The sequence below is a fragment of the Zonotrichia leucophrys genome, chromosome 1 (genome assembly GCF_028769735.1).
Source record: "Zonotrichia leucophrys gambelii isolate GWCS_2022_RI chromosome 1, RI_Zleu_2.0, whole genome shotgun sequence".
In the NCBI taxonomy this organism is placed as follows: domain Eukaryota; kingdom Metazoa; phylum Chordata; class Aves; order Passeriformes; family Passerellidae; genus Zonotrichia; species Zonotrichia leucophrys.
The window spans coordinates 76,863,233-76,884,748 of record NC_088169.1 but is presented as its reverse complement, the minus strand read 5'-3'; the positions used below and the strand labels follow the sequence as shown (position 1 = coordinate 76,884,748).

Sequence of the window (21,516 nt, the reverse complement as noted above, 5' to 3'; positions counted from 1 at the left end):
ACTCAAGATGCATGTGACAAACAATGGCAACTACTTAACAAGCTTTCAACCTTACATCTTATTCTCACATTCATGTGTGTGCTTTGGTCACTACCTGCTATTTAAACACTGCTCTGAGAGGCAGCATTTACTACTTGCCTGTGAGCTTTGACATGGTTTTCATTATAATCATATCAGTGTATGCTGCAAACACTGAACTCTACAGACTCTAATCCCTTGAAAGCAACTGCTCAACACATGATTATTACATCTCTTCTAGCCTCCCTGAGAGATTCCAATTTTTATTTCAGACCAGTGACCATTATGTTGTTAAATATTGGACTATTTCTGCTACCTTAGGCTTTAACATCACGCAATCTCTCCAGTGTGATGGTTTTTCTTTTCCTTGTATCTCCCACCACCTTATCAGCCTGAGCTGAAACAGGACTTGAATGAAAATACTCCATGGATCAAATACCACTTTGTTACTTTGCAGCAAGCCTCTCTCCCTCTTTCTCTTCCTCACAGGTTATTTTACTGTATGCATTTAAAAGGAAGAGATTGAATTAAAATAAAATGCAGATTTGCTGAGTTCTGAAGAATACGAAGATGCAAAAGTCCTGTCCACCTTGAACTCCTTCGGAGTTTCTCACAACCAACATTGAGTTCAAGTGTCCAGGGCATGGTATCTAGAATTGTCAAAGATTACTCAATTTCTAAACCTAGACAGATACTGAAAAAGTGGTACAGAATACCCACATAAAACCAGTTGAAATAAGGTTGGAAATCCAATCTTGGTTGCCTTTCACTAATTCTTAGCAGTCTGACTTTGCAACTTGAATTGCCTTTACCTCACACTATTTTCCTGAACAAGTATACACGTGCTCACACACACATATATACCACCCCTATCAAAGCCCACAATTGTACTGGTTATAATACACTAAAAATGAAACAAAATGGTAGCACTCTAATGCATGCTTCACAAATGCTTTGATGTGGTATACCATAAAATATGTGCACAACACAAATACTGATGTTGAATATAGAGCTATCTATTCACACAAATATACACAATAAAGGAGTTTTTTGTTTGTTCTTCTGTTGTTTAGCAATGCTGATGACTCCCTTCCATAGAATTCCTTTTAGGAAATTCCTTCTTACATAAAGAGCAGAAAGCATTAACAAATCAACTTACATCATGCATGGAATCCATCAGTTTAGTAAGCTGATAGAAACGCTGTGAGTTGGCCACAACGCCCTTCTGGCGCAAACCAATTGCCTTCACCAGTTCTCTGATGTAGCTTGTTCTCATCTCATCAAATTGGCTTTGACTTCTTAGACCTTCCAAAGGAACTAAAAAAAAACCAAATCAGCTGGGCTACAATTTACTCTGAAGGCAGTGAAATTTCAAGTACAGAAAAAATTTACAGTATTTCATGCTGTACAGTGCAATTCATTATTATGTGCCAGGTACTTCTTCCCCTTCAGGAGTTACTCCAAAACCAGTGATACAATTAGTCAAAAGGATATACCAGGAGCAATCAGTTCATTTTGCTAACTGCCTTATGACTAGAAATATCCCTAAGCTTCAGTTACATGTGTTAGCTGGGGAAAAAAAAAATATGGCTTAAAGAACCACTCCAGTCTTTGGGGAAACACGTTATGGACTGATCTGTGCTTATCCTGCTGAGGGTCTGCCCTCTTCACAGCAAATCTGTGGTAGAGAGATCTAGCTGGAGTGCTTCAAAATGGAGTCAAGGAATGAACTAACAGCTCTAATGCAGTGCAGACAGTAAAGCTGCCAGGGCTCAGACCTCCTGTTTGAACCTCTTTCACTTAATAGAACCGATCAGAGACTTAAAGGTGAACAGCTTTTTAGAAGAATGAGCAAGGAGGAGAAACTGGTTGAACTCCTTCTTCTCTTAAAGGTCAGGTGTGAGAATAAAAATGAGGCCATGGAGAGAACACTGAGAAAAGAACCTGTTAGTGGCTACTAGTGATAAGTGTCATGGAAAAAGAATAGTTTAATTTTCAAAGCCTGGATGATTCTGGATATTTCTTTTACAGAGAACTAAGGAATGTTTTCATATAAAGTGGCTCTGATGGAGTTTAGGGTTGGATGGAAGTTACCCTTGACTTACATCCCTAAACCAGCAATTAAGTCTTTATATTTCCCCTGCAAATTAATTTTGAAGGTATCTTCCATCAATGAATGGCATTTTTCCTCTGAATTCTGCAAAAAGACAGTCACATTCCCACCTAATGACCAATGTTCCTTGTAGCTATCTATTTGAGCTGCACCCTTCCCTGAACATGTGTCAAGAATGAGGATACTTTTATTCAGTGGCACGAACCGAGCCAAAATCTTATGTAACAAGATTTAGAAATTCCTTTAAATCAGAAGTCTGGAAAGCATTACATTTAAGCTTCCGCCAAATGAGGCTCAAAGAAAAAACTGTAAAATCAAATATAATGTTAAAACTCAGGCTGGGGGTCCATTCAAAATTAGAAATGTATAGAGACTGACACTCAGTTTATTTCAAATTATTGCTGCTTTGGAATAATCTAAAAATGTCAAAAACAGTTCATCTAAATAAATTGAACAGAAGACACAATGAGAGACTAAAGGATTAGACTTGATTTACTGTTAGTACACAAAAGATTGAAATGGCTGCACTTTCACAATTGAAGTGGATTAAGATGAACATCATGACTAAAATAAAAGTAATCTTGAAACACCTTAAAACAACAACAAGGTTATATGGCTTTTTGAAAATACTTTTGTGGAATTATATTTATACAGTACCAAATGTTTACTAAATGTCTCAGCAACAACTATTAGGTGTGTTCCTTTTCCCAAAGATCTGACAAATTGTTTATTCCTATAAGACAATAAATGCAGGAGAGAACAAAAAGCAAAACTCATCAGAACAGGTAGATATACTTTTTTTTTTTTAAGTGATTTCCTGCATATACAAAAAATATCATCTTAAAAAAATAGTTTCTGAATGCAATGCAGTTGATAAAGAAAGGTAACTGGATGAATTCCATTAAATTGATGCACTCAAAAATTAGAGGGATTGGACCAACACTGTTATGCTTTTTTGAATTTGATATAAACTTTCTGGAGCAGAGATAGCTGAAATTTATCACAAATTTGTCACAAATTTATCTAAATTTATCTGAAATTTTAGAAGATAGAAAAGAGTTTATTTGGGATGAAAACAAGGGGGAAAGCATTGAAAAAGGGAATACGTTAATATTCTAACAAAGCAGCTGGAGTTATATCAGGATTTTTAGATTTTTATCCACATTACCTTTACTGCTTTAGCAGAGTGTATGGAATTTTGCTATTCTTTTAGTAATTTCTATGTTCATATCTTTTTAAACTTACTCTCTGCTGAGACCAGGTTTTTTTTGTTTTTTTTTTTTTACAAATGGGTTTATGCAAATACCAGCCATGAACAGATTGAGAGGGACTAAATTTTAATTCCTTATCAATTAACTAAACTTTGTAAAACCAAGAAGCAGGTCATGCAGGATTTGCACATCTCTTCTCTGACCCCTTTGTGTGTTGAGAACCAAACTTTTACATTCTTTCCGCTATATTTTTCAAACGTGCTTATTCTCATGTCTAACAGCACCTGTATAACTTTAAAAAAATTCTATTTGGGGATTTGGGGATTCATAACTAAGAATTATGGCCTTAGCAAATGCAAATTTTAGTATTTCAGAGAAGATTTTGGAAGATAAGTTCACGAGAAATCACATTTCCTATGTAATGGGGAATGCAGCTGTACGCTGCATTCTTTAAAAGATGCGTATAATTAAGTGACCACGGATTTTGTTTCCAGAACAACAAACCAAAGAAAAACATTTCCATTTGTTTATATCTGTGCTAAACTTCACCTATTTATAACTATAAAAAGTTGAATAACTGCTTGTATTGTTTGTGATGGCCACTTCCCTAATTCTTCTTAGCAAACATGCTTTAAGATCTTGGTCAAGATAAAGCCCTCAGTCTTGATAATTTATTAAATATTTTATTTTTAAATGTGTTATAATACTTTTAAGATTGTTTTGATTTGGTTGGAGATTTTTAAATTTGTGTAGAGTCACTTGAACCGATGTTTCCACGCAGAAATACTGCACAGTTGTTTTGAAAATGTGTAACACAGTATGGCCATATGTCAAAAGGGATCCAACATTTCCCCAGTACAATAAAACCAACAATGAATCACAAATTCTTTGTTCTTTATAAACATTAGAAAAAATATTTTTAGTCTTACAACACTAACATTCCATCTAGGATAGTTCCATTTGTTAAGCCATAGAGCTTAGTGATTGTCAAGTTGTCAAGTTAAACAACATGGTTCAAAACCCTTTTAGTAGTGATGTGTTAAAAAGAAATAAAAGAACCTACTTGTGTTGAGAAGTAACAGTGCTTTCATACACAGGAACTCTTCTTGGCTTACTTGAAGTCTGACAAATTCCTGTGGGAGTTGCCACATGGATAGACACAGGGAATAGAACGATGATTCTTTCATCCTCTGTCTTACACCCAGAAAAGTTTAAAAAAATAAATTAAAAAACATGTAAACAAAGACAAAGAATGTCTCCAGTACTAACTGCTTGAAAGAAAGGTCTTATTAGCAGTTTATCACATTACAAAAATTAAAGATAAGCTTATACATGTAAACAATTTTCTGGTTATTTTTGTTCCTATGCTAGTTTTTTATTGCAATGAATGTGCTATTATTTTGGATGTTAAATCTGTTACTGCTGTCCAGAAAAGAAACCAAAAATTATCAAAGCTGAACTCTAACCACTAAAAATAAAGGGAGTTTACTAATTAAAAATACCCTGATGAATAATGTGAAGTACTATCTTATTTTAGAAGTCAATAGATTCGTCTATCTCCGTAAAGGTTTCAAAGCATAGAACTGAAGACAAATCTGAAAGTCTACAGAAAAACTTATTCTTAGGATTTCCAAAAATATCTGTATCAAGATACTTTGTAGCAACTCTAGCCTGGTACTTCTAGCAGCAATGATATTACTCTGTAGCATGGTATGCCATTAAAGAAACAGTTAAAAATGTTACATGCTAAGTAAATGGAGACATTAATACAACCTTTCCTAAACTCCCACAGAAGTAACTGGAACAAATCACACAGGAAATACATAAAACTGTGGGGTTTTTTGCAGCACTTTGATACCACTTTTCTCTTTGTGATTTTGGTATATTGAGTATATATTATTGCATATACTCAATAGGATAAATTTTCAACTGAAATGACTGCAATGGTAGCATTACAAAGTTTCTAATCTAGACTGAATTCATTGCATATTAACCTGATGATCCAATAATTTGGACTGATTTTAAAATGTGGCATCCCTTTTAAATCAGTCCAAATTCATCCCAATCCAGATGAATTAGGTACAATAACCGGAAGATTAAATTTTGCTTGCACACCTCTTAGTGAGTTCAGATCAGCATTCCAACCTGACTGCAGGTAGTGACCTCAGCAAACAAAACAGGATATTTTCCATTTAAAAAAGACTTTTTCAATGCATTGAATTTTTTTCTTGTCAAAGTGTTACTGTCAGCTTGAATGAAAATTATTTCAATGTTGTTCAACATCTAATATCTTGTACCAGCTCTTAAATGACATAACCATAGAAATTTAATCTTTTAGACCTGAATAGACTTGTTTCTTCATCTACTTTAAATCTCCTTTTCTATTCCTTTTTGGTAGCGTCTCTTCTTAATTACTATCTATGAAGAGCAATAGCAGCTTTTAGGGTTTAGCAGCTTAAATGTTGTTCTTACTCAAATTTTCAGACACTGCAAAATACAAGAACGGTAAGTCCTTGCAGGGTGTTAACACAAAGAAATCTTTGTCAAACTAGCACTACTGGCCTTCTTGGTCTGAAATTGATGCTACCAAACACATCCTTCCCTAGAAGCATTACAACTCAGTTCACTAAACGATAGAATGGCTGTGACACAAGCTCTGGATTGTGGTTTCCTGGTAATTATGAAACAGCTACAGTGTGTGTTGCCCCTGCAAAAGGACTTTCTATTATCTCCTTCTACCTCTAGGCACACACTCCTGTGATTCTGGCATTAGTGCCTGCACTCCTACACGGTGAGTCATGTCAGGGATCATCTCTATCCGCTAATGAATGGCTTTTTCTGGGGCACCTCTCAGGCATATAAACTCATCTGTTTGACAGTGCAGCCACAGAGTGTTTGGTCCAGCTCAGCTAAAGTCATGGGGATGCATGACCAGGACAGCTAACTTTTTTGGCAATGTTCAGCAGTTACCCTTGCTTAAGGTGAACATTAAAGTACAAACTTTGACATCATCATAGATAAAGTTGTTTACATTTTACTGATCTAAAAGCTAACTTGTTTCCAATAAATAGTTGCAGATATGATTCAGTGCATAATTCACTTTTTATATCTCCTTGTTTATAACATCTCTAGTATGACCCTGATGAGATGTTCTACAACCAAGAGAGGAATATGTTGTCAGCACCCAGCATAGATGATCTTGAGTTGATAGTAAGAATCTGTCTCTGGTGGATTACAATCAGGGTTCATAAATCTTAACACCATTCCCAAAGAAAGTACTTAGTCTTCTTCACAAGACGTCAGCAGTGGTGCACAAGCGGGGTGATACTCCAAGACATGACATTACTGCTTAAAGCTATCAACTCACTCTGTGTTTCTTCTGAATGTAACCATAAGATATATAAAACTATGCTGGGACAACAATACAGCCAGAAATTAATTCAATCTCATCACTTCTAAGTATTTCAATTTGTACAGCACAATTAATAAAAATGGGACAGGAAAGAATTAATTACTCAACAACCTCGCAGTGATTTACAGTCATTTGAAAGAGAAAAAAAGGTCAGAAGCTATAGGGTTGGCTCTACTGAATATCTTCTACAAAGGAGGGAGGATCTTGCACATCTAAAAATTTTAAAATCAGGTGTCTTCTGCAAACCACCCCTTAATCCTTAAACATCATGTCTTACAAAATACCTGTTTTTCTTTCAGCTTGCTTCATAGCAGTTCTTTCAGTATTTTAAGAAAAAAAAACGGAGAAGAATTTATTAAGGAAAAATAAATATAGGGATTAAATTATGTTTTACTGTTCCTGGCAACCTTCCATGTACTATAACAAAAGAATATAAAATTACAAGTCTGACAATATTGATTTGCGGATCTGGAAAACTGACAAAGACTGAAATGATGATTATCTAAATTAAATAGCATAGTGAAGGAAAATCCAAGCCAAAAAGCCTCTGCTATCCCCCAGCAGAAAAGAGCAGTCTCATATAATTTTTCCTTTATATTAAAATTCCTACTTGATAAGTAGTTTTTTTACTGAGCATTTAGATTTTAGGCAAACTATTTGCAAAAAGCACCCAAACAAAAACAACGAAAAAAACCTACACTCAGTCCCATTTAGTAAACATTAACTCATGACTTATTCATACGAATTGAAGTAAATCTTCTGACAGCATGATTTTTTTTCCTTAGATAATTAAAATTCTGTTTGAACTGCTTTTGCTTGACCATGTACACAGAATAGTTGAGGTTCCCACAAAACCACTCCCAAAGATACTAAACTTTGATATGGTCAGAGGACTTGGCCATTAATTTTGAAACAGAACAAGTAATGAATGAAATCTTGGCCTCAATGGAGTCACATTCCCATTGGCACATAAAAGTTCAACATGTTATTCATGGGAGCATTCTACTTACTCATTTAGAATCAGATCTGGTGCAAAATACAACATCTGACCACTGACATGTTTGTATGATCTCCATCCCATGGCAAAAACCATTAGACTCATCCAGGAATACTGGATGAGGGTTATCTGATCGTCGATATGCAAATTCCGAAAACCTGGAAATGAAATTCAAGATAAAATATTTCATCATTCTCATTTAGACAGCAGCTAAGTAGGTGTTTTGAGATTACAAATCTGAGCTATCAAACTGAGAATACCTAGAAAAACAAGCAGTTTTGGGGATGTAGCTCTCCAATGCTTGGGTAATAACTGCCTGTCTTAGTTAACCTCTTGTCTTTTTGTTCTCATCCAGTATCTTGAAATGTTCACACCAAAATTTATTTTACCAAAACTGACTGTTTCAGAGGATAGGAATGTATGTCTTTTTCCTTTGGTAAAAATATGACAGTTTGTAACATCATCGCTGTAGCCAACTCTCATTGAATGCCAATAGCTTGAACATCAGTGTTCTTACCATAAGATGCAGCTGTCACAAAAAAACATCCGATATGAGCACCTTTCTTGCATTCAACTTAAGAGAACCATATTCAGTTGTGAGCTTGTGTTTGATCGCTTTTGCTGTTTGAAAAACTTAAAGATTGCGACGAATTATCTGAGTGAAACTAATAGCTTCCTGCCACTGAAAGGAGCACTCCTGTTCCTCATTGTGTGGTCCTGTTACCTCCTTCAAGCAAGCTTTGGCACTCATGCTCCTCCTCAGTGAACTGATTCAGTTCATGAAGACAACAGGAAACACAGAGGGCTAAAAAAAGGTTTCTTTTCCTCCCATTTAGTGAGATGAATCAATTCACTCAAGAGGTCTGTTAAGTGCCAAATGCAATGGGAAGAGCAGTGATTGAGACTACTGCTTTCTGCAGCAGCAGTGTCGAACTGAGCTCACATGAGACTATTTTCCAGGCTTTGTCCTCAATATATTGATTTCTATATATCCCAGCATGACCATGATGATCCCTATCACCATACAGCACACATAAATATACAACATGGATCTTTTTTTTCAATTCAGTTTTGGATCTTCATTCAATTACTTCTTATTACTAGTCTGTTTGTGAGCAGCTTACTTCTAATTGGTATTATTTATAAAAATTTTACTTTTTGGCGCTTTCAAAAATTCATTTTAGTAATAAGAAGAATAAAGAATAAGCAGATATACGACCTTTTTTATATCAAATGAATAAATAGAAGAAAGGCTGTAATAACAATCACATACAGGAACTGTCGGAGCTCCTGTGCTTACTTGGAGTGAATCTAAATATTTAGATGGATTCTTTCAAATGTGCTTCCCTATTTAAATATATTTGATTAGTTAAATTATCTGATAAGGGAAAGCTTAATAATTTCTGAATTTGTAAAGAATTAACAGGTAGTCAATAGTATTAGCTTCAGACTGCTCCTCTCATGAAATATTTGCTTAAATACAATTCACTACATATAAGAAATTATATTACCTGGTAGTAATTTAGACCACTTGACTACACAAAGAAGTTGCCTCTCACAAAGATGATTCAGACTGGTGAGCAAGGAACTTGGTGTTTCGGGTTTTGTATTGTCATAACCAGCATAGACAACTTCTGGCTCAATGCCTCGTAAAACACTTATCATTGGGGGAACAAACTGTATTTCTTGATTTGGAGAAAAGGACAGCCTTTGGGTTAGAGCCTGGCTTTCATCTTGAAGGGCTGCTGGCTGTTGGAGTGCAACATCTAATGTTCTCACAACCTTAATTTTGTTAAACTTTTTCAATTTTCGACCTGAAAAAAAAAATTGTTGATCTGTTAGAAAGAGTTAACCAAGAACATTAGTATTTTCCAGTAATGTTGGATTACACTTTTAATCTATACAAGGAAACCAGAGCTGTCTTCAGAATAAATTTTCTATTTTTTGACTATTAATGTAATTGAAAAATGATAATGGAAAATTCTTTAGAGCTTCTCCCTCTGTATCCTGCTCCTTTCACTAAGGGATGAACAGCACCCACCCATTAAAATTATTGCCATGAATTCTAGGTTACAGTAACCTCGTAAAGGGTTTTCTGGTTCAATTCCCACTGTTCTGTCATATGCCAACAGCTGAGCCAGCTGGCTCGACAATTCAGTTTCTATTCAATGTCAATTAAAGATACTGCTTCTTTTACTCCCTAATATTCAAAACCAAAAATGTTAGTAATTAATTACTACACATAGAAACTCCTCTCCTCCAGTTCCCTAAGAGCATTTCAGTGTCATGGTTGAATCTTATTTTGGTGCCCAGAGGGATGAGTGAAAGACTGACAAATACTGTAAACTCTTAGAAGATATTTCATTTCCTAAAGGATAATTTCCCTGTCTCGGTATTTTTAATTGTTACTTCCATACTACAGTGGTATGAACAACACTAATTGAAACAAATTAATAGCTGAACTGCCTTCCCAAAATAAGCACAGATACATTAGTATGGTTATTTGCTTTAAATAGATCCTCAAAGATGATGAAAACCCTGCTAGATCTTTAGTTCTGCCAAACAAGTTTGTCTTAGGGAAAAAGGTCAAAAAATGCAATAAAAATACTAATACTTATGGCCTGATTTACATGACAGGGGAATAGAAATAGACACAGGGGTGATGGCAAAAACAGTAACACTCATCATGCAATGACATTCAGGGTTCATATTCCCACTAACTTAATTGCAGGTTAATTAGATTAGTATAAAGTGCCACAACAATCATATGCTCATTTTACCACTTATGGTAAGAATAAAAATATTTCTAATTCGAGATTTCTTAGTAAAGAACCAAACACAAAGTTGCATCTTATGTTACAGCTGAACCAAGGAAAAAAAAAGCAAAACAAAAACCCACAAAAGAATAGACAATTTATTATGCTGAAAGACCTAGAGCCAATTTTTATCATAACAAACCTATACATAGTCATAAACTCGCTGGGAATTTCCCACTAAGTATTGTGTAGGCATGAAGGAAAAACAGAAGTAACAATGCATTTGATAGTTCATAAATAATGATTTCAGGTATTTTCAGAAATAATGGCTTCAGATACTTTTACAGTTCAGAGAACAAGTAAAGAAAGAAACCAAACAGAATAGTTATCACATGGAAATGTTAGTAGTTAATAAGTACCCATGTTTCCAAGTGATTAAATGTATCAGAATTAATGTCACACTGGTTTGCAGAACTGCTCGTGTGTTTATTGCTAATTATGTTGCTTAACAGCTATCAGTAAAACAAATCCACTTGTTACCTATCTACAAGAGAGGTGGCTATTAATAACTCGCAGCAAACTTTCCCATCTACAACAAAGGAGACCACATGAAATTAATAAAAACTCTAAAGAACATAAGGAAAACAATGGAGATTGGACAATATCTTAGTTTTTCATTTGCTGTTTACAAAGCAGGTAAGTTTTGCTGTAAGATAAGTAAATGTCTCCCCTTAGTCCCAGAATAATAATAATACCAATAATAATACCAATTATTAATATTGGTAAACAATACCAATCCACACTGACAACTATTTTTCTTAATACTATAATATATACTTCTTAATACTATATGTCTGTGCATATTTAGGCAGCACAAAATTTTTGATAACATTTTCATTACCTCACTTTAAGACAGCTAACCACTCAAGCAGTTTCTTCATACTCACTGTTCCCCTACCCTTGATTATTATGAATAGCATGTTTATAGTGCTTGTGTTCTACATGTACCTAGAAAACATTTTAAAAAATCTGTTTAATCCCACTATCAAATATATTATGATTTTGTCCTTACTACCTAATTCTGTATTTTAATTTTTTTTTAACTAGGTATACAGAATCATACAGGCAATTAGACATTATTGATGGTAGACAATTTATAATAAAAGACCTGGGTTTCTAGAAGAAGTTTAACATCTCACTACCCATCTCCTTACCCTGTAATGAGGTGAAAAGCATCAATGATGTATTATTCTTGACAGAACACAATGGCCCTTACTTTAAGGTCACTCTGCTCCTGCTTTTTGTGTAGAAAAAGAAGCCGTGCACACCTTAGGAGGGTGTATACAACATAGAGAAAGCAGCAAAGCAGAAGGAACACATCTTGGTTTTAATAAACCCTTTGATCCTACCTCAGAAAATATTACCTGGAAAATTAATTCACCTTTTTCTGCATGTAATCACTGCACTGCGGACTGAAAGCTGATTGAAACAATGAAGGACACAGTCATTCAGCAATACAGCTGAACAAGGAATCTGTGATAATCAGCCTGAAAAAATTACACATTCACTCATAATAAATAAAAGAGTTGAGTACTTGTTTATTCCAGGACCTGATCCAGCTACCTGCTATTCTATTAGGTTTTAAGATTAGAAAGGGGATAGATTAATGTCTCAAGTTATGAGGTTATAAAGCCCAAAGACAATTAACACTTTCAAAGAAAATTACAAACACAGTACTGTGAATTGCATATTTTTATTGATATGTTCCTTCTATAGATTAGGAAAGACAAAACAGTCCATATATGGAAATAAATTATTGAAGCTGTTGGTTGCTATCCTATAATTTACTTACTACTGATTTAAAATTTCTTTCAAAATTTCAGGGGTTTGATATTGCTTGGAATTTAGGGTTGAAAAATTGAACTTTTGTCCATATAATAAAATATTACACTTTTGTCTATATGGTTGCCACTCAGTGACATTCAATGGAAGATAGGTGTACTTCCCTAAGAAGTAAGTTTAATTTAATTAATATAGTAATTTTTGGAAGCTTATCATTAATATCCTGTAAAATTTCAGTGTTTCTCATGTTAATTATGTAATATAGCAAGTCTGCATTTAACTCAAGGCCAGCATTAAGAAACTAAGTATCAGAGGTAAAAGAACAAAAATATCTCTATGTAAGTTCTAAACGGCAGAAATCACAAAATGCACAAAATCTTGACCTATACAGGTTGTAAACACAAAAAAATATTTAAAGTATTGCCAATTCCAATTCATTTAAAATACTCAAGGATGTCTCTAAGCATGCACTTTATTCCAAGAATTGGAAATTTGCGTATAGGCTTTTATCACAGAATCACAGAATTCCAGGATGCGAAGAACTTCATGGACTATCCAGTCCAACCTTCCCTGGCAGAAGCACAGTTAGACAAGATCACCCAGCACCATGTCCAGATGAATCTTAAAAGTGTTCAACAGTGATGAGGCCACCAGTGATCTGGGCAATAATGCCAGTGGCTGATTTTTCTCATTGTAGAATATTTCTCTCTTGTGTCTAATCAGAATCTCCCTAGGAGTAACTTGTACTCATTATCCCTTGCCTTTTCCATGTTTCCATCTTCTTTGCAGTCACCCTTAAACAGTGGAAACCAGTGATAAGGTGTCCCCTAGGCCTTCTTTTCTCACAGCTGAACAAACCCGATTCACAGAATCAGAGAATCACGGAATCTTTTAGCTTGGAAAAGACCTCCAAGACCACCAAGCCCAAACTTTGATGCATCACCACCTTGTCAACTACAGCACTAAGTGCCATGTCCAGCCTTTCTTCAAACACCTCCAGGGATGGTGACACCACCACCTCTCTGGGCAGCCCATTCCAAAGTTTAACAACCCTACCTGTGAAGAATTTCCTCCTAATGTCCAAGCTGAATGTCCCTTGGCACAGCTTGAGGCTATGCCCTCTCATACTGCTACATGATCCCTGGGAGAAGACGCCGACACCCATCTTGCTACAACCTCCTTTCAGGCAGATGTAGAGTAAGAAGGTCCCTCCCAAACCTCCTTTTCTCCCGGCTAAACAACCCTGGCTCCCTCAGCTGCTCATCATAGGATTTATGCTCCAGACCCTTCGACAGCTCTGTTGCCCTTGCCTGGACACACTCCTCAATGTCTTTCCTGTAGTGAGGGACCCCGAGCAGGACACAGCACTCGAGGTGTGGCCTCAGCAGTGCAGAGTACAGAGGGACAATCAATCACTGTCCTAATCCTGGTTGTAACACATTCTTGATACAGGCCAGGGTGCCATTGGCCTTCTTGGCCACCTGGGCACAGAGCTGGTTCATGTTTACCCTTTTCTCGTATGGCAGGCTTCCCAGCCCTTTGATCACTGATGTCTTTAGGAAAATTATCTAAGCCCTGTAACACTCCATATATGAATCATATTGTGTTGATGAGCACATCAAGTCATGGGTAGGAAATTTTGCTCATGTGATACAACAAAGGCATTGTAAAAATGGAAGACAAGCAAAAGAAGAGGGGGGACAATATAACCATAGAAAGAGTATTGAGGCTAACAGTCCGTCTTGAGATTTTGTTTGCAGTTTGAATTTTAAACCCTCATTTACAAATAGTATCATTTCACTCCAGTTTTCCTCATTTTTGCTCTACATTTGTCTTTTCTTCTTCCTTTCAGTACTAAGCACTCCATTTCAGACTGCATAGAACAATTATCTTCCTAATTTCACCAGAACTGTTGACATCACTAAGAGCACCTGACAAAAAAATAGAGGTGTCACAGTCACAGCTCCACTCAGTATTTCCTTTTTTCCATTGCCCAACTATTCTCTTTTGCTTTCTATTTGCTGCCAGATTACTCCTTTCCAGAAGATGGTGTAGGTGGGGATATCAGGGCAGAGATCTGATGAAATGCAATGTCTCTCTAAGAACCAGTGAAACTAGATTGCACAGGCTTCTCAAAAAATGGGAGACAGTTTTGATTAGGTATACTTAGGAGAAGACTAAGCAACACAACAAACTGGCCAGGTACAAAAATCTAGTATTAAATACAAAGAAAATATTTACACTTGCTTTGTAATAGCTGAGAAAAAAAAAAGTGATCCGAAAAGGTGATGAGAAAGATGAAGATTTTACTCTCTTCATACGTTACAGCAATGAAATAAAAGTCAGAGCATCTTTATCCTCAGGTTTTGTAGGAGGATGGAACATCTTACTATGAGAACACACTAATGAGGACATACCATCTGATCAATATTGCTGGCAAAAGTGTCCAACTTTTTCTGTTCCTAGCACCTAAACCCAGAGAAAAATGCATACATTAAAAAAACACTAGGGAAACTAGCATCCATAACTGCACACAAAGTGCAGAACGAAGTCAAGCCTGCTGGCGACTTTTCCTATTACTATGCAGAACAATGCTGAAGCAAAAGGACTAGACAATGATAGTGAGTCATCCCACACTCTTCTGCTTGTTGAAACTGCTACCTGTGATGTTGAAACACACAAAGTTTAGTTATTGGTGTTATCCAGGGTATCATAAATGAAAATTTAGGTTAGATCATCATCAAACTCCTAGCTGTGCAAAATTCACAGTAAAGAATGAATTTTTATCTCTATTAATTTACACCCATTCGAATCATAAAATGGTTTGGATTGGAAAGCATCTGAAGATCATCTAGTCTAAGACACCTGCCTTAGGCAGGTATATATTTTAAGAGGTCAAATTGATCAAACCTTGCATGTTCTCCCAAATTTTAAAAGGCAAGGACTACATTTGCCAACTCCTCTTCCTGAGTCTTCTTTCTTACTCTGCATTTTCCACAGCCTACTCAGGACTTCTGCCTCCCTTGCCTTCTCCTCTTCCAATGTTGGGCAAACAAGGCTTTAGGCTCGGCCTTTGTATTAATAATGTTTCCCTACTGCACTGCCACTCTACTTTTAAAACATTACTTCAATCTGAGAAGGATCCAAAGGACATGCTCTCCTTTTGTCCCTCTCCCCTCAGCCCAGTGTGCTTGTCAGCTCCATTTATTTTTTTTCTTAACTGAGAGGTGGCACTGACTGACCGTGTAAGACAGACACAAGGGCTGTGTGTGCAGAATACCCCAGCTCCATGGGGCTGGCATTCAGCTTACAGGAGCTGGAAACACAGAGCTGTGCAAACTATCAGTCTGAAAACTATATGCATGTTCTACATTATCAAGGAATGCTGACCAGCAAGATAATGAAATTATACAGGATATACTGCCAGTTCTTCCTTCAGAGATAAAAAACAATACTTGAATGTGGGGGAGGGAATGTAGGTTGAGCAGGGGAGAGAGACAGACAGAGGGCTTTGATGGGCTAAAACAGATTAAATTTGAAATAAAGCAGGTTTTTGTCCTTCCCCCCCCTTTTTTTTAACTCCCTTTAGGAACATATTCTTTCTATCACTTTAATATGTCCGTTTTCTTAGCCACATATTTCCAAGCTTTGTGCTGATATAAAATAGGGGGAAAAAAAACCAGCAAAAATAAGCATCATTCCTGCCTGTAAGCACATCAAAACTTGCCATGTGACTACCTAATCATACACCATTTTCTCCCTGTAGGTTTTCAAAGGCACAGTGCTCAATTTCATTTAATGATACATAAAAAAAAAAAACAAAAAACCAAATCTGTTACAGAAAAACTAATACAAAGATGGGATTTCCCAGCACCTAATATGCAAAGCCTGCAGTATTGGTGCAACCACTGCCTGTCTCTCTCTGGTGGAACAGAAGGATACAATTCTGTTGACATGTACTCAAAGCAATGATGAAGAGTATAACACAAATTAGAAGAGCACAGTACTGATTCCTGATTCTAGTGTCAATTTCAATCTACATATTTTTTACCTATACCAAACTACCTACCTTAGAGATCCAAAATTATTAACAAATATACCTACGACATAATTCCTTTTCCTTCAAGAAAATGAATGTAAGGATACACAGTACAGAAAGGTGTTTTGTCCAGGTTTCCAGATTCACTAAAGAAAAATTCTAAGTATAAAGCATTAGGTAATTCTTCCAAAAATAATATTTGAATGTGGTTTTTCTTTCACAGTATCAAAGTACTGTTGTTTAACCTCAACAGACTGAAGGTAGGGTACTTGACTGCCTATTTTTATAAATCCACTTGAAAAACAGCTCACCTCCCAGGACCATACCAGCCTGACAGCACTTCCTCAAGCGACATGCTGGGCAGTTCTTCCTACGGATTTTATCGACTATGCAGTCATTTCTTCCAGCACACAAATAGTTGTGCTGCCCTGCAGGAAAGAGAAAAACTGTGTGAACAACATGTTTTCTAACATGAAAAAATTATTTCTGTGTATAAATGTTGCAAAAATAGCCGAAGATTCAAAAACATGTACTTGAATCATTAAAGAACTCCTTCATTTTATACTAACCTTTGACCAATCATATTACTATTTGAATATAATGCTTTATTTGGTCTGTTTAAGGGCAAAACTCCTCATCTATGAAATTCCAAAATAATTAGCAGTCAAAACTGCTTAAATTATTGTACTAACAGTATTTCTTAAGTAAATCAAGCACAAAGAGAGACCAATTGCTTCTTTAAAACTTATTTTTCTGTGAAGTTATCAATCCTATTTTTAAAGAACTTAAGTACATTTTGCTTGGATTGATGTGGAGTTTCTGACAGCAAACAGAATGAAGAAGTTGGGGAAGTGTGAAAAAAAAAGCCTTTTAAGCAAAGCAAATACCTCTGATGGGCAAGCAGTTCTGTAATAAACCTGCTGAAATACCAGCTGACCAGGTGCAGCCAACACAGCCAAAAAGGACAAACAGAAGGGGATTGTAACTCTGTGGCTTAGTAATGTTTTAATCAGAAGAAATTCTCATCTACTTTGTCTCATTAACTCTAATTCTGGACTCCTCCTTACAGGAAACATTACCAAAAGGAGACAAATGAATAAAAATCCATCTTGCTATTGGCAGCAGACCAGTAAGCAAAACACTTACTTGGGATTACTTGCAGTTTTCCCTGGTATTTCTTTGCCTTTATAAGCTACAAAAAGCATTCAGTCTTTTGATAAGCAACAACAATTTTAAAACTCCATTAGTTTAATTAAAATCCATGAGTATTATCTCACCTCCATGGCATTCTAGTGCTTTAATGCACAGCTAATTTACAAAGGAATGCTTAAGCATAGTTAAAGTTTTCTTTGTGCTTTTCTTGTTTTGGGGGTTTTCTTTGGTCCCCTGAAAAGAGATTTCTTCTGGACCTCTTTTCTAGGGAATTTGTTAATTCTTCACAAGATGGTCTGACTCCATATAAACCTTGCCCTGCTTATTATAATTCTAAGGCTGAACAACATTTTTCACATTTACAAAACAAATCATAATTGAATCACAGTTATTAAAAGTACAGTTCCATGTTCATATGTTCTGAAGTTTCAGATTAGACAGGATCAAACTTCCATGTTCATATGTTCCGAAGTTTCAGATTAGACAGGATTAAACAGTGTCTCTGCCCAGTGTATGCCAGGCCATAAATGAAATCTGTTACTAGAATTTAGGCACAGTAAAATTTGCTTAGAAGTCAAAACACTGCCAACCCAACTTTCTCAGGGGATTACGGTGACAAAAACTCAGGCACCTCTTCATGCTTACTGTTAACATCTTCCTTGTTTTCAGGACTTTTAAGAAACCAGTCATATCCTGTACCTGACTTACACCTTCATGTGAGTTTTCCATTCCACTCATCTCTACCCCACCTCTCCCTGACACCTTCTGTCCCAAAGTGTATTCCACTCTTTCTGATTGAGCTAAAACTTATCTGGAATACATATAAGTTTCAATTGTTTGGCAGTTTTCAGTTTCATCAGTAAAGAATTTTGTTTTTAATTGCAGTGATTTATGTGGCTTTCATCTCAATAGATAAATCTGAGTAAATGTTCCCATTTGAAATCACATCTACCATTGTGCAAAGCTGGGTTCTGAGAAACTGTTACTTGCTTGACATTAATATTTTAGGGACAGCAGCCATCTGAAGGAGAGATTGTGTAAGAAATTAACACATGCCAGATATTTGCCTAATTTCAAAATTACTGGACAATATTTAGTTAGATCACAATGTTTGGAAGGTTTTCCTGGAATGATAAAATATGTATTTGAAAATGTATTTGCAACAGTTCAGTCTTCAGGATCATCTAGACTTGAACTAATTGTCTTCCATACTTGAGCATTGCAGTTATACAAAATGCATGTACTAATGAAGTACCCAAAACCTCCATCAAGATAAAATCACCATTCAATTGGTAGCTTGATAGTCAGTATCTTGTCTATGACTACTGTCACTATAACCAGGAAAACAAAAAACAAAACAAACAAACAAATAAAATACTCCGGAAAAAAACCAAGACAGTACTATAGTCACTAGTGCACAAGTTTGAAGGAAAAGCTTTCTATTAGCATTTCCCACAAAAATATGAACCTGGGAACTTTATGGCATTTGCCACACCTTCAAAAACTTCACCTAATGTTAAGTTTCCTCTGCATGTTTACTTTGCACTGTTTTTTGAAAGTGCACATTGAGGGTCACTCTCAATGTATTGGCCTGCTACCAGCTTGATGAAGAAAACACAGAGATGATTTTGTCTGTCACTTAAATGTTCCTGATTCTTGTAGAATAGTATTTTTTTAAACTTCCACCGAGATCCATTACTGTTAGCAAAGCTGCAAGTTCTAATGTAAGCAGACAAACCCAATTTTTAGTCCTGTAATGACTATTGCTATGCTGGGAGGTTTTTAATCCAGTGGTGAAAGTAGCACATACAGTGTCTTTACAAACTGCACTCTTAACTTAGCTCGCTGACATGCTGTACGTCACTTACAATCACTCCAGTAAACTCAAGAGTTGCAGAGACTTTGTAGATGTACAAAATATGGAAAAAATAAAGCTTTATCTGCACCTGGAGTATCAGACACAGCAATCAGTTATTTGGGTAAGTGCATCTGTGCTGAACTGCTGCCACCCTGCACAGAAGTAAAACACTTGCAAACTCTCAGTTCCTCTTAGCTGCAAGAAGAGTACTATCTCACCTTGTTTTTTCTCTCTCCCAAACGTGACTTTGCCTCCCTGTATCTCTATTAACTGCCAATGCTTTTGTACAAAACCACCAACCTTTCCAGAGCACATCATGGTGTTTTACTTAGTCTAGTTTTAGATTTCTGTCTAAAGCTTGCAGACATCTATTGCATCTCTTTGTGAATTATTTTACTGCCAAATGTCTCCCTCTGCTTTACTGCCAAACATCAACTTTGCTTCCTGAAGGCTCACCTCAAGGTTTTACTCAATAATTTTCTAAAAGTATGTTTCATGTCTTATAAACTTTTGAAAAAGTACCAATTAAATCAATAAGTAAAAAACCAAACCAAAACAAAACAACAGCCACAATAGAATCATGGGAGCTGACAAAAAACATGGGTTTAAAATTTAAAGAATGGAAAATAAGTTCATCTGTGCACCTAAAGAAAAGACAATGATGCAGATGTAGCTTTTGAGTAAAAATCTGACTTCTGGAAGCTAAGACAACAGACCAGGCTAGTCCCTAGCTTGTGGAAAACCTGACTTGTCAGAGTAAATACAGGGTAATCCTTACCCTGAACATGCTCTGACAAGACATGGTTTTCCACAGCTAGGCAGTCTGGCCTAGCTCATCCTTGGTAAAATGGGAAGTAAAAATATATTTAATTTAGTCTGGATCTAAATATAACACTATTTGCACTGTTTCAAAGTGCAAAACAGCAAATGTGAGTTGAATTTACCTCTCACCATGTGTTTTTTTTTAAGTTGTGAAGAACTAGGAATCTACACTACACAGTCCCCATGTCCTTGTATGCCATCCCATGCTATTAGTCTCCAAGATTCCACACACTTCAGATAATGCTGTTGGGGCTTTAATTTATAAATTATTTTATTTCTGTGTGTTTTCTATAAAAATAGAAAAAGTCTCTGAAGTGAGACTTCTGACTCCAACTACTTAACCAAAACCCACATCCATCACAGACTTTACCATGCACCATCTTTTGATAAAGATTTGATTTCCCTCTTGGCCCACTGAAGTAAAATTCTCACTTCCAGTTCTTAAGTAGGTGTTTCAACTTCCACTCTGTAGCCTGTATTGGTATAAAGAAAGACCTGCTATTGATGCAAGTCTGCTCCTCAGCAAAGAATTAAGGCCAAAGGGGACAAAGAGTGAAAAGCAGAGGAACTTGTGAATTCGTTCCATCCTGGAATCTAATTGAAATAATGAAGAATTTCTTTCTTCACAATAATATATTTCATAGTGAAAGCAATAAAAATAATTGTTTATAGCATCATTGACTGACTCTTTCCTCCTCTTGTATACTGATCTCAAAATCTTGCTGCCTTTCTTGCTGTGAATCCTGCAGTACTATGTGTTTGTCCTTCCAAAATCACTTCTCCAAAGAGCAACCTCCAAAGAGAGTAAAATTTTTAAATACCTACAAAAAAGAACAATTAAATGTAGATATCTTCTTTTCTTTCACTTCCATAGAGTCAAATGCTACAATCCTGTTTTTTAATATTTTTTACATTTCCCTGTCTGTTCCATCATTTCCAACAAGGAAAAAAAAATGAAACAAGATTAACTCATAATTCATGGAAACTATAATGAAACTGCAAAATTAGGAATATTGTTTAATATTGATTTTCAATATGAAACAATTGGTTTGCCTAGGCTGTTTACCACTGCAACACCTTGAAATGTATAAAGTTTTGGAATCTAAATTTTTTACTGAAAACAGTAAAAACTTCCCACAGCTAATACTCTTTCAGGAGAATATGGCAGCATCTACAAATCACTATTTCCAGTTCTTTTTATGGCATTGTGTCACAATTGTTCCTTGGTCATAATTTTTAAGTAATTAACTACATCAGGGATATAAATATGTAAAATGATGGAAGTGTCAGCATATT

The 21,516-nt window shown here is 35.8% G+C and overlaps 1 protein-coding gene across 1 annotated transcript in view; it reads right to left on the bottom strand.

Annotated features, from left to right (window-relative positions):
* Nucleotides 1–21,516, bottom strand: part of PGR (progesterone receptor) — a 37,479-nt gene that overhangs the window by 7,670 nt on the left and 8,293 nt on the right. Inside the window, exons 3-7 of the mRNA XM_064718570.1 lie at nt 16,700–16,816; nt 9,263–9,565; nt 7,765–7,909; nt 4,406–4,536; nt 1,178–1,335 (exon numbers count right to left, since the gene is read on the bottom strand). Coding sequence (XP_064574640.1) covers nt 1,178–1,335; nt 4,406–4,536; nt 7,765–7,909; nt 9,263–9,565; nt 16,700–16,816 — 854 coding nt within the window. The remainder of the gene's footprint in view (nt 1–1,177; nt 1,336–4,405; nt 4,537–7,764; nt 7,910–9,262; nt 9,566–16,699; nt 16,817–21,516) is intronic.